General features: G+C 46.6%; 8 protein-coding genes across 8 annotated transcripts; 6 read left to right on the top strand and 2 right to left on the bottom strand.

Moving 5' to 3' along the window:
- Positions 1-670: 670 nt before the first annotated feature.
- On the bottom strand, positions 671-3,944 carry F5Y00DRAFT_121327 (Sodium/hydrogen exchanger family-domain-containing protein). The gene is made up of 3 exons (XM_048004050.1): positions 2,801-3,944; positions 2,406-2,743; positions 671-2,351 (listed from the first exon to the last, which is right to left on the bottom strand). The coding sequence occupies exons 1-3, from the start codon at positions 3,648-3,650 to the stop codon at positions 903-905; spliced, it is 2,637 nt and encodes an 878-aa protein (XP_047863272.1). The 5' UTR covers positions 3,651-3,944; the 3' UTR covers positions 671-902.
- Positions 3,945-8,853: 4,909 nt separating this feature from the next.
- On the top strand, positions 8,854-9,590 carry F5Y00DRAFT_241751 (uncharacterized protein). The gene has a single exon (XM_048008407.1). It carries the CDS (start codon positions 8,947-8,949, stop codon positions 9,304-9,306), a length of 360 nt encoding a protein of 119 aa, XP_047863271.1. The 5' UTR covers positions 8,854-8,946; the 3' UTR covers positions 9,307-9,590.
- An 81-nt stretch (positions 9,591-9,671) lies between these two features.
- Positions 9,672-11,188, bottom strand: F5Y00DRAFT_121295 (aromatic compound dioxygenase). The gene is made up of 3 exons (XM_048004049.1): positions 10,786-11,188; positions 10,273-10,708; positions 9,672-10,213 (listed from the first exon to the last, which is right to left on the bottom strand). Exons 1-3 carry the CDS (start codon positions 11,082-11,084, stop codon positions 10,013-10,015), a joined length of 936 nt encoding a protein of 311 aa, XP_047863270.1. The 5' UTR covers positions 11,085-11,188; the 3' UTR covers positions 9,672-10,012.
- Positions 11,189-12,222: 1,034 nt separating this feature from the next.
- On the top strand, positions 12,223-13,693 carry F5Y00DRAFT_121280 (3-carboxy-cis,cis-mucoante lactonizing enzyme). The gene is made up of 3 exons (XM_048004048.1): positions 12,223-12,560; positions 12,670-12,778; positions 12,844-13,693. The coding sequence occupies exons 1-3, from the start codon at positions 12,414-12,416 to the stop codon at positions 13,671-13,673; spliced, it is 1,086 nt and encodes a 361-aa protein (XP_047863269.1). The 5' UTR covers positions 12,223-12,413; the 3' UTR covers positions 13,674-13,693.
- A 136-nt stretch (positions 13,694-13,829) lies between these two features.
- F5Y00DRAFT_241746 (DUF21-domain-containing protein) lies at positions 13,830-16,939 on the top strand. The gene is made up of 3 exons (XM_048008406.1): positions 13,830-14,874; positions 14,938-15,607; positions 15,665-16,939. Exons 1-3 carry the CDS (start codon positions 14,421-14,423, stop codon positions 16,641-16,643), a joined length of 2,103 nt encoding a protein of 700 aa, XP_047863268.1. The 5' UTR covers positions 13,830-14,420; the 3' UTR covers positions 16,644-16,939.
- Positions 16,940-16,985: 46 nt separating this feature from the next.
- Positions 16,986-18,997, top strand: F5Y00DRAFT_241743 (Clavaminate synthase-like protein). The gene is made up of 5 exons (XM_048008405.1): positions 16,986-17,495; positions 17,653-17,804; positions 17,911-17,946; positions 18,051-18,366; positions 18,464-18,997. The coding sequence occupies exons 1-5, from the start codon at positions 17,363-17,365 to the stop codon at positions 18,832-18,834; spliced, it is 1,008 nt and encodes a 335-aa protein (XP_047863267.1). The 5' UTR covers positions 16,986-17,362; the 3' UTR covers positions 18,835-18,997.
- Positions 18,998-19,632: 635 nt separating this feature from the next.
- On the top strand, positions 19,633-20,093 carry F5Y00DRAFT_121168 (uncharacterized protein). Its single transcript, XM_048004045.1, has one exon. The coding sequence runs from the start codon at positions 19,754-19,756 to the stop codon at positions 19,985-19,987; it is 234 nt and encodes a 77-aa protein (XP_047863266.1). The 5' UTR covers positions 19,633-19,753; the 3' UTR covers positions 19,988-20,093.
- Positions 20,036-22,922, top strand: F5Y00DRAFT_121188 (uncharacterized protein). The gene is made up of 2 exons (XM_048004046.1): positions 20,036-22,077; positions 22,133-22,922. Exons 1-2 carry the CDS (start codon positions 20,199-20,201, stop codon positions 22,816-22,818), a joined length of 2,565 nt encoding a protein of 854 aa, XP_047863265.1. The 5' UTR covers positions 20,036-20,198; the 3' UTR covers positions 22,819-22,922.
- The last annotated feature ends 605 nt before the right edge of the window (positions 22,923-23,527 follow it).

Raw genomic sequence — 23,527 nt, 5'->3', positions numbered from 1 at the left:
TAATTAACCAGATGAAGTAAAAAACTAACCGAAGGACAATGATGTCACTGACTCACTCTCGATGGGGGCTGATTCGAGCATCGCCATCGTGTCATTACTATATTTACATAATATCCGCAGCCCAGCCTGGTCTACATAGTCCCCGAGCGCTGCGGACGGGACCTCATGCGCACCGCACGCACATCCGTGACAAGTCTTCTTTCCTAAGCACGGGCAGTCCCGCAGCTTAGTCAATCGCGTCTCGCGACGATCCGACCGCTCAGTAGGCAAGCGGTAAGAAGAAAAAAAAAGGGGGAGGGAAGAAGCAAGTAAACGCCACGTTTCCACGATCCTGGGTCGGTCAGGTCAGCAAGAGACGTAAGAACTCTAACCCCGCTAAGGCATACATAGTGCATACATAGGGCATGAGCGTTTTGGATCCGGCGGATGGGATAGGGCTGACGATGCTGACAATACGGTCGATCGGTCGGGTCACGGCTGAAGACTGTCAGACGGGATACCGCTCTTCTAGAATTTATTATTTCTCACCTATTGGAATATTCTATTTCGCGTGTAAAGCGTTCATATATCAATATATGTTATTCATCACTATAACTTACTATGTGAAACAAATATAAAGCTTGTTAAATATACTCAGACCAGTTCAGCTGATAGTAAATAGTATGTCGAGTTATTAGATACAGGCAACATGCAGACAGTGACTCGGTAAGCTTATTGATGCGGTATATAAAATATAAGATATCATGTCATTAACACAATCCCACCTCTCGATATAACTACCTAACCTTGGATTGTCTTATATCCGTCTCATGACTAAAATTGCATATATGAGTAATAGTTCGATCACAAGTCCTATTCCCGACCCAGTTTCTCCAGACGCCTATAACGACCAAATATAATCCCTACGCAAGTCCTGAACCCGTGGCTTGGATGACAATCACGCTAGCCTTAACGTCGTCACTCATAGCCATGGTCTGACCGAAGACACCTATCGTTTTCTGCATATCATACTCCGTGCTGCGATCCAGTGTGCGTACAGCAGCAGGGAGCCTAGGGTGTCTTCGCCCAACGACAACGATATCACCGGCATTACGTGGGTTCTTTCCGACAGTATCTTTGGCCAGCTCGGTCGCCCCTTTAACAGCGGTGCCGACAGTGACAGAGATTTCGGCGAATGTCACACGACTAGCCAATTCAGGCGGAATATTAGATTGCAATGTAGCCAATAGAGCAGCGTCTTGCGCTGTTATTTCAGTGTCGATAACATTCTTGGATGTAGACGTCGGCGAACTGGGCTCTAGGCTTCCTTCCGAAATAAGTACACTTTCATCGTCACCTTGGGCGCAGTTTAGATGAGCGATCGTAACCGAGATGAGCGGGTTCTTAGCAAGGTGGAGGACGAAGCGTAGCGCGCATCGGTCATCGACGCCCCCAAGGAAGGGCAAGAAGATGTTGAGCGATTTATCTGCGATAGGAAGAAGGGCACGTTCCGCATGACTTCGCATCGAAATATTGCTAACAGTTCGAGGAAGAGCTGGCTTATCGACGGATGCAAACCCGCTAGCATCCTTGCTAATAAGGATTCCTGTACTGCAGACAGCATTTCCAAATGTCGCCTGAACGAATTCCAGGTGGGATTTCTCGGAAAATCGGTCCTCTGAGGAAACTCTGAGTGGAATCGACTGGTCTTCCCTATTACTTCCAGTTTCGCCCCAAGGAATCAGGACAAAGTCGGACTCTCGGTCCGAAGCCTGCGCAACGACTGTCTGGGCAAAAGAGTCTTCGGGGGCGATAAGCACGTTACCTGATACTGCCACATCGTGCAGTCGAGAGAATGTTCGGAATGCATTCACCACTGGATCGCGTCGAGAATACTCGTCACTCTCAGAAACCTTCATGACGGACGACGTACGCTCAGTAAGCTCAAGCAACCGTAGAGCGTGAACTTCGAGGGGCCGTTTCCGAATAACTGGGATCGGAGTATTAGCGGCATCATCGCCGGGTTCGGATTTTGGTACTTCCTCCGGACTTGGTGTGACTTTCTCGACGCCTAGAAGAGATATGAATGTGAAGAGACTCGGAAGACTATCTAGGCGAAGATAGATCAGGAGGCGACGCATTCTAAATTCTCGTAAGTGAGAAACAGAATCAGGTTGACTTGAGCCTTTGGATTCGAGCGGGTTGCCGTCCCAATCAATCTCGCCACGTTTCCACTGCTCGAGCTTCTTCTGGTACCATGGAGGATACAGCCATTTCGTAAGAGGGGTTGTAGAGACGGTAGTGACCAGAGCCATTACAACAAATATGGTGAATGTCCTCTGCGACAAGATCCTTGCCTGAAGACCAATATTCTATGTTCCCGTCAGTATCAGCGCCGGATAATTATATTGATAGATGTTGCTTACTAGCACAATAAGCTCCACCAAACCCTTGCAGCTCATCAAGACGCCTATTGAGAAACTTTCTCTCCAGACGAGCTTCATCGCCTTAGCTGCGAGTGTACCACCAATAATCTTACCGGAGAAAGCAACTGCAATGACACCAACTACGTAGGCCCAGGTTATACCGTCGTTCAAGAGGCCGAGATCCGTGCTTAACCCAGACAAGGCAAAGTAAAGGGGTAAAAGGAGAACCGTGACCAAATCTTCAATCTTCTCGGTCACATGAATAGCAAAACCACCATCGTGAGGGCAAATTAATCCAACCAAAAAGGCGCCAAAGATGGCATGTACACCAATAATACCTAGAAAAGTTAGACATATATACTGCTTAAGCATTAGGGTCCGAGAAGGCTACTTACTTGTGAACCATGCCGAGGTTAGGACTAGCAAGATAGTAACAGAGATCATGCCTTGTGTCGGCCCATTCTGTATACTACCCGTTTTTTTCAATGCCAAGTGGAAAAGCGGCTTAACAGCAAAGACTAAGAACAGAACCCAACCGACAGCAACGAGAAGGACATAAAGCGCGGTTATACCAGAGCTATTATTAACCAATGCGACACAGAGCGCAAGCAAAATCCAACCAACAACATCGTTACCAACACCAGCAGCAAGGACTGTGACGCCTACCGGGGTACCGAGCATGTTGAGTTCGGATAGGATACGGCACAAAACTGGGAAAGCGGTGATAGCCAAAGCAGTACCAATAAAGAGGGCGTAGACGCCAAAGCTGATGTCTATGGTATCGCCTTCATTATGAAACTGGTTATACAAGCCCCAAGCGATGGCGCAGCCTAGGCCAAAGGGTAAAAGCATACTAGCTAGACCGACACTTAAAGCAACGCGCCAATTAGAAGTGAACATGCGGACATCGACCTCGAGACCGATGAGGAAGAGAAACAAGACGAGGCCGAGGTTAGCGACATTGTTCAGAACTGGCATAGAATCGGCAGGAAATAGAGCACTCTTGAAGCCAGGAATGCGAGCCAGGACGGAGGGACCGAGGATGATACCACCAATAACCTCGGCGATGACACGAGGTTGACGGAGAAAAGACAGCGGGTAATGAAGAAGACGACATAGTATGATGATGATACCGGCCTGAATTATAAACAACTGAATAGGATTCGAAGGGATATACGTATTCGGTAAGACGCCTTCTAAGATGCCGCCTTGGGGAGCAGGACCGGTCGCGGTGTCAGAAGCCATGGCCCCTAATCGCGATAATTGGTGGTTCGGTCCACGCGCGACTGAGATGCGGAATCGGAATGGGTAAGGTTAGCAAGCTGCCGAAGCAGCAAGCGGTCAGTCACAAGCAGCCCAAGCCAATAATTCCGGTGGGAGGAGGCGGAAGGACTCCGCAAAGAAAGTATAAGATAAATATTTACCAATGTAATACGATAAAGGAGTTGAGGATAGAATCGACTCAAAACAAAGAAGAAGTTGGAGAAAAAAGTCGGAAGGATGATGGTTTATAGATTAGGATGATAGATAATGTACATAGTAATGTTACCTAGGATGAGGTGATCATCAAGGTCTTTTACAAGGGCTTAACAAGGGAAGGACCCAAGGACCCTTGGCAGCATGCACTACCCCTGCTCTGGTCTAGCGTAGTTCCCTGTCGAACGGTGTCTAGCGTGCAGATAGATGGCCCTAGATTACCTAACAGAGCTCACTTAGCTGCTGGCGGGGGAGATGGCGCTAGCACAGCAATGTTTGGGGGAATTAATATATGTAGACCCTAGAATAGCAGCTGAAGATGCGGGGATAATAAAATCACCTTAGATACGCCTAACTCGGAGATATCTACTTATGTATCTACCTAATCAAAGATACATATATATATAGATTCAGTTTAGCAAAGATCATTATTTCATGAATAATTAACATATAAATCCGATTTCTATGATGCATACCTACCTATAATTCATGTTAATATAAAATGCGTAACTACCTTTTATAGTCATATAAGTTACGATTGCATTACACACCGCCTAGACAAAAGCCCACAGCCAAGTACCTCTACGCGGAGCGCTAATAACCAACTACCTAAGAGATCATAAGACAACCAAACAACATCGCCAAGTCCCAAGTCCCAAGTCCCATAGACACGAGTCGAAGAATCAAGAATACGCACGATTTGTACATATCATTTTATCTTGGCATATTTCTTGGCTGATACTTCAGGTCAGTCAACTGGACTCTCGCGAGTCATAATTCATAATCTCGCGTGACGTCTCGCACTATGTATAAGAGGTGTGGCAGCAAGCGGCTACCCGCCTATGTAGAGGGCTGTCAATTAGGTATGCAGCTGTCAATAGGAAGATCCTGGTCCCGGGATTATGGTTACCAATGGCTGGTCGCGTACGGAACGGAGAATATACTAAGCCACGAGTCAAAATTCAGCCCTATTGGAGCAAAGCAGATCGCCTATAAGTGGACAAGTGCGCGCGCCCATTATTTTATTCATATGTACTTCTGGCATATGCAAGTAATTTATATTTACTACCTGCTCTATTCTTTCTAGACCACGATCTGGCAATGACTTTTATACTAATGTCTAGTCTTAAGTGGGAATTCGGGCACACTTCTATCATATATCCTTTACCATACCTATAAATTATAAATACATACCTCTATCGGTTAATCGTAGGGGGCATGCTCTTGCCGTTTTTCAAATATTAATCCCAACCTATGACATCATATCAAAATTCGTTGCGAAATAATCCATATGCCTAAGGTTTACCTTTATACCTTTACTTTTACCTTAGGATGTTGTGTTGTGTTTTTGTGTTTTTTGTGTTTGTTGTGTTTGTTGTGTTGCATGCGAGTAAAAATAAAAATTTCCTATTTGGGACACATGCCTTGCTACCTTACAGATGATTTTCATGCCTTGTAGAAAGCAGTAAAAGATGAACAGGTCTGTATATGCATATGTTAAGACTTCTTTATTACTTAGGTCTTTAAGGTATTGAAAGTAGTGTCCAGCCGTGTAATAGCAGTAAATCCGGGCTATCGTAGGGGTACCCTCTAGTTTAATAGGGGGTAGGTCGCTAATATGTACATAATAATAATAAAAAAAGCATAGAAACATGGTGCGGTGTAAACCTTAGGCTTTTGTGTTGCCCGGAGGGTAACCTCGAGTAGTATTTAAGTTAGGTTCTAGATGGGTTTGTTGGTATGCTGACGGGTATTGATATCAACGTCATCGAGATCGTGAGTTCTCGTAGGCCCTTACTTACCCAGCCCCAATACGAACCATCTCATTGGAGGCCTTGTAATGGGTTTACGAAATCGATTCCTTAATATACCATTCCTACGCAACCGATGGGTATACGTATGTTGGCGCGTGGCTTCCTATCGAGATTGTATTGAAACCAAACTATATTTTGCTTCTCCTCGTGATGAATGACTCATCGATATAAACGGCCGTTGTTTTACATTTCCTTGAAAATGTTACTGTCTGTTTCGCGATACGTGTGCTTGCCCAAGCTTAGGTTCAAAGTGGCGAGCGCGGTTTTTGAATAGACCTACATAGCTACGGCCTACCGCATAGGGGGGCGTTAGAGAAATGCTCTCGGGTCTGCTATTCCCCGGCACGTTAAGAGGGTTTAAAAGCGTCTAGAATTTTATTTGTAAACTTTATCTGAGCGTAGTTATACAACTACCGAAATATGACATCAACATATTGCGACCTGTCCGAGAATAAGTAACCTTGAAGTAGCTGGCTTGTCCACGCGTGCATTCAGGAGAACATGAATAGATGCTTTACGATACCTACTCGACCCCAATATAAGATGTCTAAGCGACGGCATACGTGTATATACCCTAGAGAATATTAGGTATAGACCAATGTTACATAGTTAGTTACCTTTAGCTGCTACTTAAAGATCGTAGTTAAAAGTTTATAAGCAAGTATATAAATTAAGTTCCAACAGTGGCACGAACGCGTACCAAAACATTGTTTCCCGGCGTATTGAAACCGCTCTCAGTCAACACTACTTATGCGCCGTTGGATTAACGGCTTAATTGTCAGAGAGAACCCTTGATGAATGTCACACGTAGAGTGAATGTTAGAAGCAGCAGCGAAGCTGCTGTATAGTAGTATGAATCTATTAACGCTTGACCTTCTATCCTCTACAAGGGGCGCTTTGCGCCTCTTATATATCAAGTGAGCGCCGATCTATGCCTAATTCATACTAGCTCCCACTATACGGAAGTACCCATCAAAAGTTTTGTCCATAGGCCAGCCCCTGTCAGCTTCGACCAGCTTTAACAGGGCTTGGCAACAGCTGTAGGCCATCAAGCGCCTGTACTATCCATATTACACTACATTGGCTTATACATAATAACTCGAAATCTTCTCCTTAAATAATAAAGATTATATAGGCGTATAAAGCAGTTTTTGGTCTTACAATAGACTCACTTTTAACATTTTCATTGGCTTATTAAAGTTAAAACTAAATATGTTATAAAAGGCAAATGTTTATATATATTCATAATCTTGGCTGCCGCATGGTGTCAGGTCCTAGACAGTTGAAGTAAAAGCTGTCAGGTGGTACGTATGGACAAAACTTTTGATGGGGACTTCCGTACCCTGACATTAATTTAGCTGGCATCAAAATGAATTTACAGTTCGACGTCTTAAAGAGATTAATGGGACTAGTCCTCACTATACGATTTAAGATTCACTTGAACTCAGTTTTGGGCTTTAGATATTTACCTAGGTATGAGTCAACTCGCGAGTTTCATATTCATGGCCACCTCCAATCGTCTGGCTTATGTGAAGCCATCTTTACTTTGGTGCCGTGGTCCGACAAACGTGATCAGAGGCAATTAGACAAAATGCTCTTTCCGATAAGTTGAGTATACGTAAGGAGGGAGGGTTGGCATGCCGGTGACTCGCCATTCCTCAGATGATCTAACGGTTTCGAGGAGAGCGTCGATGTTAATATTCCCAGACCGTTCCTTAATGTTACTGCGCTAGATGACGATAGCTATTGACCGTTGACCTCTGTACTTGCAGAAACTAGGGGGGGCTCTTGCTATGAACTTAGGTAGGAAGTCATATTCCGGTTTGTTCTCTCCTTATAAAAACCCCTTCATCACCTTTCGAGACAGACATAGACTCACCAGAACAATTTCTTAATTTCTAAACTTTCATCACGAATCAAGCAACCAGGTAAAGACATACAAATTAGCTGGAAAGCAGTTTGTTTCATTCATATATTTAGGTGTGTCTACCACCATTGTTTTTGAATCCAGTAACCTGTCTATCACACCATAGACACCTGCCAACTCTCTAATCATTTCAGCTACTCATTTCATTCTAATCAACAGAAACCACTCCCATTCAAAGATGCTGCCTATCAATGAAGCCGTGCTGGCTGTCCTGGGCCTATCCGCTTCGGTGCTAGGTGCTGTTCTGCCAACCGTCCCAGACGACGCACCTGTTCACACTTTTTTGGCTCCTACTCATACCAGTAAAGAAGGGGACGCACCTGTTTACACCCAGTTGGCTCGTACTCCTACCAGTGGCTACTCTCCCTCTCATATCAACTGTAGGGAGGCTGACTTACGCTGTAACGGGCTCTGGGAGGAGATTTGCGACGGGTTTGGCGTGTGGCAGCAGTGGCGGAAATGCGCTGAGTGCATTGACACAGGTCTCGGTAGAATCGACTGCATCCCTGACACTAGCCTTCCATCGCCTGAGCCGACACCAACGTTTTGTAAGAAGGACCAGCTCCGATGTAATGGAAATTGGGAGGATATATGCGACGATGACGCCGAATGGCATCACTTGATGCAGTGTGAAAACTGCACTGAAGACTCGTCCGGCGCCGTAGATTGTGTGCCCTATGTGGATCTACCACCCGAGCCGAATCCTCAATGCGTAGAAGGTACTCTGCGCTGCGAGGGTGATTGGCTTGCTCTCTGCAATGCGGAACTCAAGTGGCAGCCTATACAGCAGTGCCGTGAATGCGTTAGTGACACCCACGGCGAGCCCTTCTGCAATAACATCCAAATACCCACCACCACCGACGCCGCGCCGACGATTGTACCGACATTTACATCGACGATTCCACCGACACCTACATCGACGATTACACCGACACTTACATCGTCAACACTTACATCGACACTCACGTCGACACTCACGTCGACACTCTCGTCGACACTCTCGTCGACACTCTCGTCGACACTTACATCGACGATTCCACCGACACCTACATCGACGATTACACCGACACTTACATCGTCAACACTTACATCGACACTTACGTCAACACTCACGTCGACACTTACATCGACGATTCCACCGACACCTACATCGACGATTAGACCGACACCTACATCGTCAACACTTACATCGACACTTACGTCGACACTTACATCGACATCTAAATCGATACTTACATCGACATCGACATCGATACTTACATCGACATCGACATCGATACTTACATCGACATCGACATCGATGCTTACATCGACATCGACATCGATGCTTACATCGACACTTACATCGACACTTACATCAACACTTATATCGACTACATCAGCTCCAATAACCTCGTATCCAACGGCGGCAACATCGGGAAGTGTGCTAGACACGACTGCCACGCCGACTCTGACTTCACGTTCACTTGAGGTGCGTACGGCTGATAACAACCCGTGCTGGGGCGGTGAACTGCGCTGCAAGGGAGACCGTGTCGAGGCGTGCAACGCGAAGCACGAGTGGCACTACTTTGGACTCTGTCCTGGCTGCAAGCAGCTTTACAACACCCGCGTAAAGTGCGATGATAACGAAGTTGTGGTGGGCGATTACACCATTGACCCCATTTTCCGAACTGTCGCAACTTAGGACTGCGAGCCAGGTCGGCAGCAGTGTGCCCATGGCAACACAACCGTCGAGGCCTGCACCCACGACGGCAAATGGGCTACTGTTGAAGCATGCTCGGCTGAGGAGATGTGTCTAGGGATGTCTGAGGGGGTCGCGTTCTGTCTCGCGAAGGATGTTGTTGAATTCGTGATAGCCAAGGGTAATTAAGTCCACTCGGTCGGACTGTGGATGGAGGCGCAAGGAGATTGTTGAAAAATTGTTATCCTTCATTTAATAATTAGTAGTAGTAATGGTGGTAGTAGTAGTAGTAGTGGTAGTGGTAGTAGTAGTAGTATCGTATTGTTAATGTACGCTTCACCCCCTCATATCCTTACGTACTAAAATAATCACCGTGGTGAAAGCTTCACATTATCTTGGTGAGCTGTAAGCTCGAGGATAATAGATACATATATATATATCTCAGCCCAGACGCATGCATTAGCGCAGTAACATCAAAGCGCCCATGCCCTCTCTCACCCTAAGATGACTTAAGTGATAGCGTCCTTCTTCGAAGGCATTGATGCCGATTGAGCTTTTTGGCTCCTATTCAGAAAACATCGCACTTTGCTTTAACTACATTCACATATACTAAATATCAACAAGAATTTGCGTTTCCAATACCAAGATTAATAAGTCGACTTGCTTCTCAAGCTCTTGTGGGACCACATTAGCTTCCAAGGAGTTTCGTCTAAAACGGCTTGCCCTTATAATCCTTAGGGGCTAAGATGACGTTGTAGTCTAGCTCGAGCTTCGCTTTGTCGTCGCCTTCTAGGGGCTTGAAGTCGACCACTAGATCGTCTTTCACGGCGAATACGGTGTCGGATGAGAGCCAGGGGTCGTCTTTGGGGTATAATTGCGTTGTGCAGCCTTTGTATTCGGGGTGTGTGACCTATGGTGGATATTTGTTAGAAACTGAGGATAGGAGAACGTTAGTTAGAGAGAACATACCATGATGTGGATGTGTGCCGGACGCATGGGATGGCGATCCATCATCTGAAGTAGCTGGTAGGAGGGACCGTCCGTGGGCAGGGAGTAAGCAGTCGGATAATAGCAGTAAAACCAATACTTGCCGTTCTCATCAGCGCGGAACTTGCCGCGCAGGTTATTCGGAGTCTGGTTCTTGGGGTCCTGAAAGTCGTATTTGCCGTTGGACGAGGCTTGCCAGATATCGAAGACGGCGTTGGGGATCGGCTTGCCCGTGACCAGATCGCTGATGATGCCGTGCATGAGGACAACTTGGCCGTCCGGCGCCGGGTCCTGGATGATGGTCCCGCCGTTCTCGCGGAAGGGCGCGTTGGGCGACCAGAAGGGCCCGAGGATGGCGGAGGATGTTGGGTCTACGTCTGTTTCGGAGATGATCTTGTGGGCGATTTCATCAACCAGCCTAATAAAATTACATATTAGTTCACGGCCATACGCGATTTGGTGCAATTGTCTACGACTCTAATCGGTAAGACATACGTTTCGAGTCCAAGAATATCAGATAAGCGATGGGCCTCGTTTCTCGTCTGTCCCGACTCCGAGTAAACCCGGCCGACGGCGTTGATATAACTGACGCCGGCCAACCATTCGTCAATTGTGAGCTCTGTTTCTCGAGCAAAGTCGTGAATATGTCGGATCAGCGCTGACAGCAGAACCCGGTTCCTCTCAGTGGTCTTAGGGCCCATAGTATCGATGACATGCTGAGTGAAGGTAGGATCGAAACGGGAAGGTTTGGGAGCTTGTGCCGCATTGGACACGCCAGTAGCTTCGGGAGCCATCTTTTGAGCTTTCTTGATTAATGTGACTACAATGGGATGGATAGCAGGGTTAGCTAGCGAAGGTATGATCTCTATGTCTTGATGCGTATGATATTATTGGTAGAAATATATATAGATAGAAAGAGAGGGAGAAGATGTATGTTTGTATATACGAAACTGAAGTCAGAATAAGGCCCAGATATATTTTACACAAGGACACAAGACTAGCATGAGACACCTGGCATCATGGGACGAAAGCCATCGGCAGAACAGTATTTATTTAAGCTTTTGCCATCAGCCATTCCATTGTATGAGCAATGGATTTTCTTTGATAGGTCGGTCCCTGAAGACTCGGAGACCCCGCCGTTCTTCAATAAGGGATCCTATATGTAGATCGGATTGAGTTCGCGGCAGCCATATCAAACCTCCTTGTCCGTCGGGTGATATATTGCCCTTAGTAAGGCAGTATCGAACGTGCTTCTGGAACTCCAGCACCAACTCGAATCGCGTGCGTTCGGGGTTTTATGGGAATGCATATGTAGCGGCATACATAACCGGCCGCTACACGATTTAGGGATAGTAATTCCTCAATACCCCCACTAAGGGTTGCTTTCGCTAGAGGCATCCTTGGTGATGTCATATGTTGGTGCTCGTCTCAATTCGAAGTTAAGACGCCAGCGAGCTTGACTGAGCTGAAGACTCGCGACCTCATTAAGATTCAAGACTTAGCAGCGTAGTGTACGACCTCTCGAGCTGCGACATAGCGGGGAAATCTGGAGATGAGGCGTTTATCCGGCATTGCAGCGTGGCAATTGGAGATTCAGCATGTAGCTATCCACTCGGTAGCTATCGAATTAACCCGCCTGCCGTGGTCATCTACCGCCACTGGTGCCGATTATGTGAATGAAAACGTGGTTTACTGTGTACAAGCTTATAGATTCTTCCCCACATCGAGGTGCCATACCTAGGTGGGCAATAGTGGAAAATGGCGTAAGAGTTCGCATGCGTACGGATCCGTAAAAGCGCAAAGAGGGGCGATATATCGCTAAGTAGATGCGGGGATAAATCCGAGAGTACTTCGACCGAGCTTGCTGGTTGGTCCTAAAGAATTACCTAAGGTATGCTGTGCAACGGCCAGCTTGGGTACTTGTTAGTTTGTATAGTTGGGGGACAACTCTAACCCTATCCGAATCCTCATTGACGAAAAAACTATGCAATTGGGGTAATTGTCTTGTTATCGTGATCCAGGGCTCGAGACTTAAATTCACTTTTCTGTCCGGGGAGTTTGTTAGGTCGTAATTAAGATTGTTTCTACACTCTTTCCACGGTAAGGGCAAGGTTGAATGAAGGATGCCGGTTCATCACTTGATGATAGGAACGTGGACTCCTCCCGGGGCCATATTCACTGTGGCTTTTGACGATGAGAAATTGACATTAGAGCTGGTGAAGAGAACCGAAATCCCTTATGACGAGCCCATCTCTTGGATGACTTTCGATGTAAGTCAAATCGTCTGTGTTTGAACTCTGGACCTAGTTAGTCCAAGTTCAGATTCAAGTTCAGCTGAAATCAACTAATCTCCCCAATGCTCACATGTTGTTGTCTTAGCATGCCAAGAAGAACATATACGGCGCGGCCATGAAGAAATGGTCTAGCTTTTCCGTCAAGAGTCCAACCGAGATCGTTCACGAAGCCTCGCATTCAATGAACCACGACCGTAAGTTTCGCATTGGCCTGTCAGCCAACCTACCCGGTGATTGACCCGTAATCTTGGGCACGTAGCTCAAGCAAGCCTGTCCACGTCCAATACTCGAGCCATCTTTCTGCTCGCCGCAAAACAGCCTCCATACGCCGTTTACTGCAACCCATTCTATTCACATGCTGGCCATGGCTCCGTCTTCTCCGTGTCGTCGAGTGGTGCTCTTGATAAGGATATACAAAACTATCCATACCAACCCGATACGGGTATTCACGGTATGGTATTCGACCCAACAGAAACCTACCTGTACTCGGCCGACTTGAGAGCCAACAAGCTATGGGTACATAAGAAAGCAGCGTCGGGAGAGGTTGACCTTGTGGGAAGTGTTGATGCGCCGAATCCAAAAGACCACCCGCGGTGGGTGGCCATGCACCCGTCGGGCAATTACTTATATGCTCTGATGGAAGCTGGAAATCGACTTTGCGAATACGTTATCGATTCGGCAACGCACATGCCCGTTTATACGCACCATTCGTATCCTTTGATTCCGCCTGGGATACCTAAACATGATACCATGTATCGCAGCGATGTTTGTGTCCTCACTAAGTCGGGTGACTATCTATTCGCGACGAGTCGAGCCAATAGTTTCGACCTGCAGGGCTACATTGCGGCGTTTCGGTTGCGGGATTGTGGATCAATCGAGAGACAGATCTGCTTGAATCCTACACCTACGAGCGGCGGCCATAGCAATGCAGTGGCACCATGCGATTGGAGCGATGAGTGGTTAGCCATTACAGACGATCAAGAGGGATGGATTGAGATCTATAGGTGGAAAGATGAGTTCCTAGGTCGCGTCGCAAGATGTCGGATTCCGGAGCCAGGTTTTGGAATGAACGCTATATGGTATGACTAGGTACGTGGGTAGATAGGCAGTCTGCATCGTTAATGGGTGATCAAATGTGAAAGATAATGTGAAGATTGATAACAGAGATATTTTTGTATTTTTGTAGGTTACCTCCGTAGGTACATAATTTAGGTATTGCACATGTATGTATGGATCAATGTTGCAGTTAAGGCAGCTACTATGTAAGGTCAGTCAAGGGTAGCTACAGCCCACCTTCCCTTCCTACCCAGAACTCCCAGACTCCTTCCCGCGCCAATACGCGTCGTATGTAACAATATTTGTGATCCCATGTTTCTTGTCCCCACATGAGCTTATCAAGTTCTCATCATCCATTGGGCTAAGCTTCGTCAACGGAACTCAATTACAATTTTCTATCCATCTAACACATTTCTTCTCCTTCATTACTTACCTAATTACCTTTTATTGTTGCGAGCCCTCGATGGATGGGATGGTCGTTTGACCATAGTCGTTAAATCTTTGCCCATCCGTTGACCTTTCAAGCCGGGCAAATTTAATTAGTAGTATAATCCTGGTCTTGACTAGGTACTTGGCTAAGGTGGCGCGCTTTGAAGGCTACCGAAACAACGGCTAACTGCCTGTCTCCAAAGGCAACCAACCCTTCTATCCCCTAACAATTTTCTCGTAGCATTTTTCGATTAATTGATAAATTGCCCTGGTCCGAGTCGGGTTCGAGGCTGTCTTAGGCAGTAGTGTACTTCAACGAATCGACTTCACCTCGCGAGGTTAACGGCAAGCATGGGGAACGAAGGCATCCTTCGCGCCCGTACAATCGTTCTTAGTCTATTTAGAGCCCTCTTCCTCTCAGTCGGCCTCACATCCGCGATTCCAACGTCTTATCATGCTCTCGAAAATACTCTCGAAAATACTCCCGAACGAGCCGAAGATGGCGCCCTCTGGGTGCTTTACGTCGTGTCCATAGTCCTCGTGCTCTTAGGAGGTGCCTTTGCCGGTTTGACCATAGCGCTCATGGGCCAGGATGAGATCTACCTTCAAGTAATATCTTCAGATCCTGAGGAACCCCAACGAAAGAACGCAAAGCGTGTCCATGATCTCTTAAATAAAGGCAAACATTGGGTCTTAGTGACGTTGTTGTTGTCCAATGTTATTGTCAATGAAACCCTTCCCGTCGTACTAGATAGGTGCTTTGGCGGTGGCGTTGCAGCAGTTGTTGGAAGTACTGTCTTGATAGGTAGGAATCCTTTAAAGTCGCCTCTGTAGGCCTTGTAATTTTGCTAATATTTATCTACTGTAGTCATCTTCGGCGAGATCTTGCCACAGTCCGTTTGTGTTCGCTACGGTCTTCAGATCGGCGGGTATATGTCGAAGCCCGTGCTTCTGATGATGTACCTATTCGCTCCCGTCGCATGGCCAACTGCAAAGCTCCTCGACTGGTTATTAGGTGAAGACCATGGAACTGTCTACAAGAAAAGCGGGTTGAAGACGCTGGTCACGCTTCATAAATCTCTAGGCGAAGTTGACGAGCGTCTAAACCAAGACGAAGTTACCATCATCAGTGCTGTCCTAGATCTAAAACGCAAGGCTGTCGAGGAGGTTATGACGCCGATGGAGGATGTCTTTACCATGTCGGAGGATACCGTGTTGGATGAAAAGACTATCGATCAAATTCTCGACGCCGGCTATTCTCGCATCCCTATCCATCAAACCGGAAACCCGACGAATTTTGTTGGCATGCTCTTGGTCAAAATCCTCATCACCTATGACCCTGAAGACGGTAAACGAGTCAAAGACTTCGCTCTCGCTGCCCTTCCTGAGACCCGACCTGAAACTAGTTGTCTTGATATAATCAACTTTTTCCAGGAAGGAAAATCCCATATGGTACTTATCTCAGAGTCTCCTGGTGATGATCATGGTGCCCTGGGTGTCGTGACGCTTGAAGATGTGATTGAAGAGCTTATCGGAGAGTAAGTAATTTCCCTATTGTCTTTATTTCTGACCTTCCTCTGACAACCCAAATTTAGGGAAATCATTGACGAGTCGGATGTATATGTCGATGTGCATAAAGCCATCCGTAGATCTCATCCCGCCCCCAAAGCTCGAGCTTTGCGGAGGGAGCTTATGGCCAAGGACCTTGAGAACAGGAATAGCACGCTTATTGACATAGATGAAGATGGACAAGAGCATCAACCTAAACGGGGTGGGTCGATCAGCAGCAAGACGGACGCTTCTGCTCTCGGTTCTAGCCCGAAGATGACGACGTTGCTGATGCGAAGACGTTCGGCCGGTCAAGACGGACTACTGGTGCACACTATGGTCCCAGTCAAAGCCAACTTCGAGGAAATGAGGGATCACTTGAAGCATCTTGGCCCGTCGAACCCTGCATCAAATCCTAAGAGCACACGAGTTTCGGCAGTTAAGCTCAAGCCCGGTTCAACAGCAGTTACTGCCACCCAGCAACGCCCAAGTTCTATTGCGACAGATGATATTACAGAAGATCCAATTACGGATGTCGATGAACGCACAAGTTTATTAGGACCTCAATTTAAAGCAAAAGATGGCACACATGCCCTACAGCAGAGTCACACCGAATCACCTTCTAATCCTCCGCCCGGGATCGTGACCAATTTCGAAAGCGAGGGTTCCGAGCAAGTGACCAAAGGTACACAAACTAAGCTCTGTGTCGTGGTCGAAAGTGATGCCTCCCCGACACAAGATTCCACGAAAGAAATCATGGAGAGTGTCTATGATGCTATCGGGCGGAGAAGAGGCCACGTGCGTAGTGGTAGCATTACCGAAAATATAATCGAATCCGGTGGTATTCGCAAAGTCGTTCTTGAGGCTAACGATACATCGTCAGGCGACGAAGGACAGAAAGCAGTCATGCCTGCACCGTCTGATGAAGAAGGAACGTCTTCCACGGCCACAGTCATTCCCACCGTCACCAAAGACAATAAAGGGAAAAAGAAAAATCGTCGCAAACACAGGAATGGAGGGAGGTAAAAGAAGTATTATGCCAGCGCAAGGGGATACGGCCTGATATTATTTCAGTAGAACAGCGATAATGTAACACTATATGACCGCATAATTGCCCAAGGTAAATTCTCTGTAGAGCATTTACCGGGTTGGTCTCAGGACCTCGAATATCGGTAATCAGGATCCCCATAGTATCCATCTATTAAGCCTAGCCTATGTAAGATCATCTCGGACTGTTGGTTAGCACCAACTATGTAACACCACCTATCACAATAAAATGCTATCCACAGAATCGCCAGAGTTCTAAAAGTGGAAGATATGCCTAATATTGCCGTTTCCTAAATTAAAATTTACAACTTCAAATCGTGCGTTTTGTACACTACCTACCTGACCTGAACTCTACACCCCGTGCTCCGTCAGATGAAGAAAGGGTTAAATCGGATAGTAGCATTTACAACCATCTCAATTATATATACATATTCGACGAGCAGCAAATATAGCTTTAACTACCTAACCTATACCCAAGGTCTTCTCCGAAGTCGGTAGCCGGCGAGCTCCGTGGAAGTCCCCCGCCGATAACACTTGGGTGTAAGCAACCTCTACTGGAGGTTTTGGAGTCAGACTCCTTAAGATTACGGGGTCTTTTCTAGAAATCTCCAGGTTCGACTATATATCGAACTAAAGATACTTGGTCAAATTCAAAGTAGATAACGTTTATATTTTCGGTAAGAGGATATATCGCGACGATGACCACCAATAAACCCAATGTCCAATTTATGATTCCAACGGTCGACATATCTCCATTCCTCGAAGACCCAACCTCAGCAGCATCTGCTGAAGTAGTTGAGAATGTGCGGCAGGCCTGTGTTACAAGCGGTTGTAAGTCACTATTAGTGGTTCTAAGAACGGCTATTGGTATCAGTTTATTTCTATCAACATAGCCTTTGATACGATGAATACACCGGATCTGTCTGTATTTATTAGACTCGTGAGGTTTAAGGCCATAGGAAACAGTTGTTAACTCTGCTTCTTTTAGTCTTCCAGATTGTTAACCATGGCGTACCAAAAGAGCTAAGAGATGCCGTCTTCAAGGCTGCAGAGACCTTTTTCGCCCTTCCGCTAGAAGAGAAGAAAAAGATACGGCCTCCAATTCTAAAGAATAGGGGCTATGACTTAATGGGCGCCCAGGTTAGTTGCTAGAATTAGTACCTTTTCGTTTATTCTACCCCATATCAGAATGCTTTTTCAATATAGTTACTATATAAAACTAACGTCAGACTTCGGATGGAAATAGGTCTTACAAGAAGACGCTCTTCCCGACCTTAAAGAGGTAAGCCACTCGATGAAAGATTTACGTCTGCAACACCTAGTCGGCCTCTATACCATGCTTTACTACAAGGCAGTAACTAAGTACTACTACAATTCGGCGCACAGGGTTTCTTTATCGGGCAACATATAGCTAGCGATGATCCGCGGTCACAAGCGCATCCATACCTAATTGGCCCAAACATCTTCCCAGAAGGACTCCCCGACGAAGCGTTAAAAATCCCTACGGAAACCTACTACTCCGCCGTCTTCGAGTTGTCATGTAGGGTTATGGAAATTCTTGCTCGAGGCCTGCCCTATGGCGATGACATCTTTGTACCGTTCATCTCGAACGATCCAGTTTGCGCCCTCCGGCTGTTACACTACCCGCCGCAGAATTCGACAGATGAGCGTCAGCTCGGAGCTGGAGCGCACACAGACTTTGGTAAGTCCTCCCTATTTATCTCCTTTGCAAATTTCCATATAGTATCTATATAGTGAAAGGAATAAGAGTTCTTACTTTAATCTTCCATATTTGCTAGGTGCTATTACACTCTTGCTACAAGACGGCTCCGGTGGCCTCGAAGTCCTAGACCATTCTACCAACACGTGGGTTGGCGTGGATCCCAACCCGGATGCCTATGTGGTCAACATCGGCGACATGCTATCGCTATGGACTAAGAACGTGTACAAGAGCACTGTACACCGTGTTGTTAATCGTAGCGGCAAGGATCGGTATTCGGTACCATTCTTCTTTGACGGCAATACCGATGTTGAGCTAAGACCCTTTGACGGGAGCGAGCCTACTACTGTTGGTCCTGATGGCAAAGCTCTGACGGCTGAGGAGCATATGCTTGAGAGGTATGGGACTACGTATGGGCGAGTGGCGAAAGGAGCTACGGTTGTTGTTTAAGAAGGTTACTGTGGAAGATTGTATGCTTTAACGCAATTGAAAAGGGGTACTAGGAAGTGATTGGTCGAGGATATTTCGAGAGGGAGAAAGGTTATATTAAATTATTTCGTAGGAAAATAGTAAAAGATATGAGTACCTATGGAGTCATCCATTTTGTTTTATGTGGTTTGTCTTCTTCAAGTCGAAGTGTTCAAATTACAAAAGTATGAAATAGTCAAACGAGTTGATGTTGAATATCTGTTTGTCCTAAAAGTGCAACCCAGCTAATTCTCAAAAACCAGTGTAGTTATGAATCATTGCGAACGTCGAGGCCTTATAATTATTACTAGGAAACAGTGCAGTTAAGTTGAAGGTTACATATTTTTGGACTCATTTTAAAGATAGATGATGACAAGGAAAAAGAACAACTCTTATGCATGAGTTTTCAGTCTGTCATGTTTAGGGATTAGCTGTGCTTAGTAATAGGATACATGCAGATGTTAACTGAGGTAATATGACGGATCCGTGCATACTCACGTTACCCAGATACCTTATGCACAATAAAATTTAAGTTTGCTAGGGACAGGGGTGGAGACACGTACGCTTTAGAGCATATATACAAATTTTCGGGTTTCGTCCTTGTTGACCGTCCGCAAAATTCTTTTTCCAACTCCCTCTTCCACACCGGCACACGCTGATTTGATCCTTTCAATTCGAAACTTTTTCCCGTCTCCGAGAATTGGCATTGATTTTGAATCGCCGACTTTTGCGTAGAGCCCTGGAAAATCTAGGACCGAGGAAAAAAGAAAAAAAAGACACATCGGCTATTCAGGTTCTTCCTCCTCCGCTTCTGGGCAAAACCGGAATCCGTCTATCTATTTTCCATCCCCATATTATTGGAAATTGGAACTTGCTGCTGGTACGTCTGATCTGATCCTAAATGATCTTCTTTTTTTTTTTCCCTCTCGCCATCTCTCTGGTCGCATTTCAATATGGGAGCTTCTATAGCTGCTGCGCCCGCGTCGGCGTTGCTATATATCAATGGCTTTACATAGGCTTGAATAGTCTTGGATTATATCTCAAGACGCATTTTTCATACTCTCGTTCATCACGACTGGTGCTGTCGCTATGTAATTCTAACACTCCTCTGTTTGCAGGTAACGAAGCAATATAGACTACTACGCTGCGCGACTCTGTCTTCTACCTGTCGCAAGTGCATCCTTGCCATCTTGGGCGGAGGATAAGAGGCAGCATCCTGTTTTGTTGCAGTTGCGTTAATTTGCACCCAAGTCTGTTTTTTTGGCGCAAATAAAATCGCATTGTGTGAAGGACCGCGTTGTCACGCATCCCGTAGACCCCGACACGTCCAAGAGCGACTAGTCACAATGCCCGACATAGATCCCATGCTCGAAGACTCAAAGCCCGAAATTCGGGACGAGACTGTTGACATACAACAATATCCCTTGCCTGCAACGAATGGTCAAGATAGTACGGCAGTGTATAACGACCATAATTCGGATCATCAACAAGTACAGCCCGAGAGTGTCGAACCCTCCACCCCTCGTCAACACGATGTCCGCCCGTCCATTACAAGTGCCGAAGAGCTGCAACTCGCTGCTCAGCTTAGCCAGGGTCTTAGTCAAGGCATGCCCACACTACCTCTCGATCCTAATGAAGACTCGAACCTTCAAAACGTGATAGCTCAGTCCGATGTCCACGAACCTCACCTCCAGCAACATGATGACCAAATGCAGCATGATCACATACCAGAACATAGCAATCATATTGAGAATCATATCCATGAACATCATAATGACCAATTGGCCCATGATGATCACCCCATGGGCACCCACGATCCTTCTATTGGTCATAATGAACATCACCTACAAGATCAACATCCGCAACATGAATACTTACCTGAGCAGCACCCACAGGAGCATCACCAGATGCACTTAGCACCACAGCAGCCGCACCCGCATCAGCATCAGCAACCACCTCAAATACAGTCGCAGAGCACAATGGAGGAGTTGGCAAAACACTATGCAGCCCAAGCTTCGTCTATACCGGATGGTATCCCGCCGAGAAAGAGGTCCAAAGTGTCTCGTGCTTGCGATGAATGTCGCAGGAAGAAGGTGAAGTGTGATGCTGTATCGGAAAACGGTGAGGAGCCCTGTTCCAACTGCCGCCGTTCAGCAATTCGTTGTCTTTTCAGCAGAATCCCACAGAAGCGTGGCCCAAGCAAAGGATATATCAAAGAGCTGGCAGATCGAATACATCATATTGAAGGCAAATTGGCGAGCGAAGGAGGCAATGTCGATAGCCTAAGTGAGCTTTTAAATGGTGCCAGGAGAGAGTCGGCCGATATCTTTGGTACACCTGCACAGCCGGAGGAGAATAGTCGTAAAAGACCGTATTCAAACATGTCCGGCGAGTTCACAACACCCACGAATTCGCGCCAGGCAACATGGAGTTCGGAACCACGACCCATCCAGCCTTACCAGACCCCCTCCGCAAGTTTCAGGGCACCTCCGTATTCTGCTAATGGATTGGCACCTCAGCCTTTGTCCAAGCCTGATGCTGATGCACCTCCCCGCCCAGCTGCTGTCATAGATGCGGCGCCGCTTGACCTCCACCATAATGGCACAACTCGTGAACTAGACGAGAGTGCGTTCAATGGTTATCTCAATGTAGTTCATCCATGTTTTCCTCTACTCGCAGCAAGCAAAGCTCGCGTTGAAGGTCAATTAGCGCAGTGCCCACCTCTCCTTCGTGATGCCTTCGTTGAGGCGCTTTATGGTACTATGCAGTCTTTTGTTTCGATCCCTGGCTTATATACCAATGTCGACATTGGCTCCGGTACACGAATGATAACGGAGTGGGAATCTGACCAGACTCCGCGTACACCGGTCATGAACCTCGTGCATCTTCAAACACTAATACTGACGGCCCTTGCAACTGATAATTATGGCCCGCCATCATTGAAGGGCGAACATGGAGGCCCCTCTAAAGCGTCAGTTCTGGGACGCGCTGTGGGTCTAGCCTATTCAATGAGGCTTCACGTTTCAGGCCTAGAAACGAGTGTCGATGCTCCTCTAGAATTCCATTCAAATGAAAACATCGCAACCCGAGCTTGGTGGACGTTGATTATGTTGGACCGCTGGAATGCTATTGGGACTGCAAGTCCGTTGTTCATCCCGAACGACAGCGTGGTTATTCTGCCTAGCCTGCAGTCGGTCCTGGGCGAAAATGTGTACCACTTAGCACGTAAGTATATCGAATGGATCGAATAAATCACGGGGTCTAAAGCTAATAATGATAGGGTTGTCGAACATTCTGGGCCACTTTGCACCGGTTGCCTTGGCCCCTCCTAAGATTCTGTCTCCCGACTCAGGTGCTGCACCCATCTTGAGTTCTTTCTTCAACCTTTCCATAGAACTCTTCCGAGAAATTCTTCCCCAAAGCATCACGCCGGTATCTCATCCCGTATTACACATGGTTTACTGGCATTGTAGATTACTTGCGTATCTCTTCCAGACCAACGCAAAATCGACTGATGTCCTATGGCCATGCAAAGAGACGGTGGGTCTCTTACTTACCAATACACAACTCCTAACCCCATTAAACCACCATTTTTTCTGCCTTGTAGCGCTATCGCTACTCGAGCTAGCCAAGGTTGAAAAAACCCGCGACGAAGCCACGTCGCTGTTACGGCAGCTTCTAGAGTCGAACCTCGCTCCGTCGACGTGGGATGCAGTCATAAGAGACCGTATATCGGAGCATATTCGACCTTCTACTGCTCAGGATGCCGCAAACCAAAGCTTACAGCACCTTGCCGACTTAGCTACGGCGACAGAATCTGAAGCCCCCAAGCAAGAGAAGAGTTCAGATTCTGTATCGCTCAGGACAAGCGACAATTATAGTGATGTCGGGTTTGACCCTCGAATACTGACCCGAGGTGGCTACTTAAATGTTCTGGCTGAAACTCACTCGTCGATGATGCGGTAGGGTAGCATCCTGTTGTATCAGCACAGAGCAATGGGTAGACCAATATAAGTGAAGTGATCCGGCTCTAGGAGATACTAGAAAGCGATCCTCCCGACACAATCTCCACTTACCGATACATTAAGTACTTGTATTCTAGGGTTCGGCGCAAGGTATAGCCAGAAAATAATTGTTAATCGATAATCCTTCCTGGATATGGATCGCCTGCCAAATGGTCAATGTCTTTGGCATCCGAGGCGTAGGTAGTAAGCAAGGTTTGCTGTTTCTTATGAGGATTACTGCCGTTTTTAGTGGAAAAGAAGATCGAACATTGTCTTCTGCCGGACCTTGGAATAGTGCACGCCGCGAAGGAACCGGGCCGTGGCCTCGCCATAAGCCCAGCGGTGACTGGCAGTATCAATTCAGGGGTGGCATTGCTTCATCTAGCCTCATTAAAAGCCCAGGCGGGTTACGTTAGTGATTTATATTAATGATAACCCCCTTCAATACGTTACGTTCAGAAAGTAGCCGTGATAGTGATAGAATTCCGCCAACTAATGCGCTGCGCCGCTTTACTGTTTGCGCGGATATTGACAAGGGTGTAGTTATAAATGTAAGACTAATGTGATTTTGATTTTGTTAGCTTTCGGTGTCTGTATAGAGTCTCAAGTGGTTATTAAAAGTAACTTATAGATTTCCAGCCGCTTTACCGTGACGAAAAATTACCTCTCCA

Source organism: Daldinia vernicosa (assembly GCF_022497035.1).
Source record: "Daldinia vernicosa strain CBS 139.73 unplaced genomic scaffold F5Y00scaffold_35, whole genome shotgun sequence".
NCBI classification, from domain to species: domain Eukaryota; kingdom Fungi; phylum Ascomycota; class Sordariomycetes; order Xylariales; family Hypoxylaceae; genus Daldinia; species Daldinia vernicosa.
The sequence above is the reverse complement of the archived record's forward strand: the minus strand, read 5'-3'. Positions and strand labels throughout refer to the sequence as shown.

Coding starts and splice junctions, on each gene's coding strand:
- F5Y00DRAFT_241743 (XM_048008405.1), top strand. CDS start 17,363: ATGACCACCAATAAACCCAATGTCCAATTTATGATTCCAACGGTCGAC. Junction 17,496..17,652: donor GGCCTGTGTTACAAGCGGTT/GTAAGTCACTAT, acceptor TGCTTCTTTTAG/TCTTCCAGATTGTTAACCAT. Junction 17,947..18,050: donor CTCTTCCCGACCTTAAAGAG/GTAAGCCACTCG, acceptor TTCGGCGCACAG/GGTTTCTTTATCGGGCAACA.
- F5Y00DRAFT_121188 (XM_048004046.1), top strand. CDS start 20,199: ATGCCCGACATAGATCCCATGCTCGAAGACTCAAAGCCCGAAATTCGG. Junction 22,078..22,132: donor AAATGTGTACCACTTAGCAC/GTAAGTATATCG, acceptor TAATAATGATAG/GGTTGTCGAACATTCTGGGC.
- F5Y00DRAFT_241746 (XM_048008406.1), top strand. CDS start 14,421: ATGGGGAACGAAGGCATCCTTCGCGCCCGTACAATCGTTCTTAGTCTA. Junction 14,875..14,937: donor TGGAAGTACTGTCTTGATAG/GTAGGAATCCTT, acceptor TATCTACTGTAG/TCATCTTCGGCGAGATCTTG. Junction 15,608..15,664: donor ATTGAAGAGCTTATCGGAGA/GTAAGTAATTTC, acceptor ACCCAAATTTAG/GGAAATCATTGACGAGTCGG.
- F5Y00DRAFT_241751 (XM_048008407.1), top strand. CDS start 8,947: ATGCTTACATCGACACTTACATCGACACTTACATCAACACTTATATCG.
- F5Y00DRAFT_121327 (XM_048004050.1), bottom strand. CDS start 3,650: ATGGCTTCTGACACCGCGACCGGTCCTGCTCCCCAAGGCGGCATCTTA. Junction 2,744..2,800: donor AACCTCGGCATGGTTCACAA/GTAAGTAGCCTT, acceptor TAACTTTTCTAG/GTATTATTGGTGTACATGCC. Junction 2,352..2,405: donor TGGTGGAGCTTATTGTGCTA/GTAAGCAACATC, acceptor ACGGGAACATAG/AATATTGGTCTTCAGGCAAG.
- F5Y00DRAFT_121280 (XM_048004048.1), top strand. CDS start 12,414: ATGCCGGTTCATCACTTGATGATAGGAACGTGGACTCCTCCCGGGGCC. Junction 12,561..12,669: donor TCTCTTGGATGACTTTCGAT/GTAAGTCAAATC, acceptor TTGTTGTCTTAG/CATGCCAAGAAGAACATATA. Junction 12,779..12,843: donor GCATTCAATGAACCACGACC/GTAAGTTTCGCA, acceptor TTGGGCACGTAG/CTCAAGCAAGCCTGTCCACG.
- F5Y00DRAFT_121295 (XM_048004049.1), bottom strand. CDS start 11,084: ATGGCTCCCGAAGCTACTGGCGTGTCCAATGCGGCACAAGCTCCCAAA. Junction 10,709..10,785: donor GATATTCTTGGACTCGAAAC/GTATGTCTTACC, acceptor TAATTTTATTAG/GCTGGTTGATGAAATCGCCC. Junction 10,214..10,272: donor CGGCACACATCCACATCATG/GTATGTTCTCTC, acceptor TATCCACCATAG/GTCACACACCCCGAATACAA.
- F5Y00DRAFT_121168 (XM_048004045.1), top strand. CDS start 19,754: ATGATCTTCTTTTTTTTTTTCCCTCTCGCCATCTCTCTGGTCGCATTT.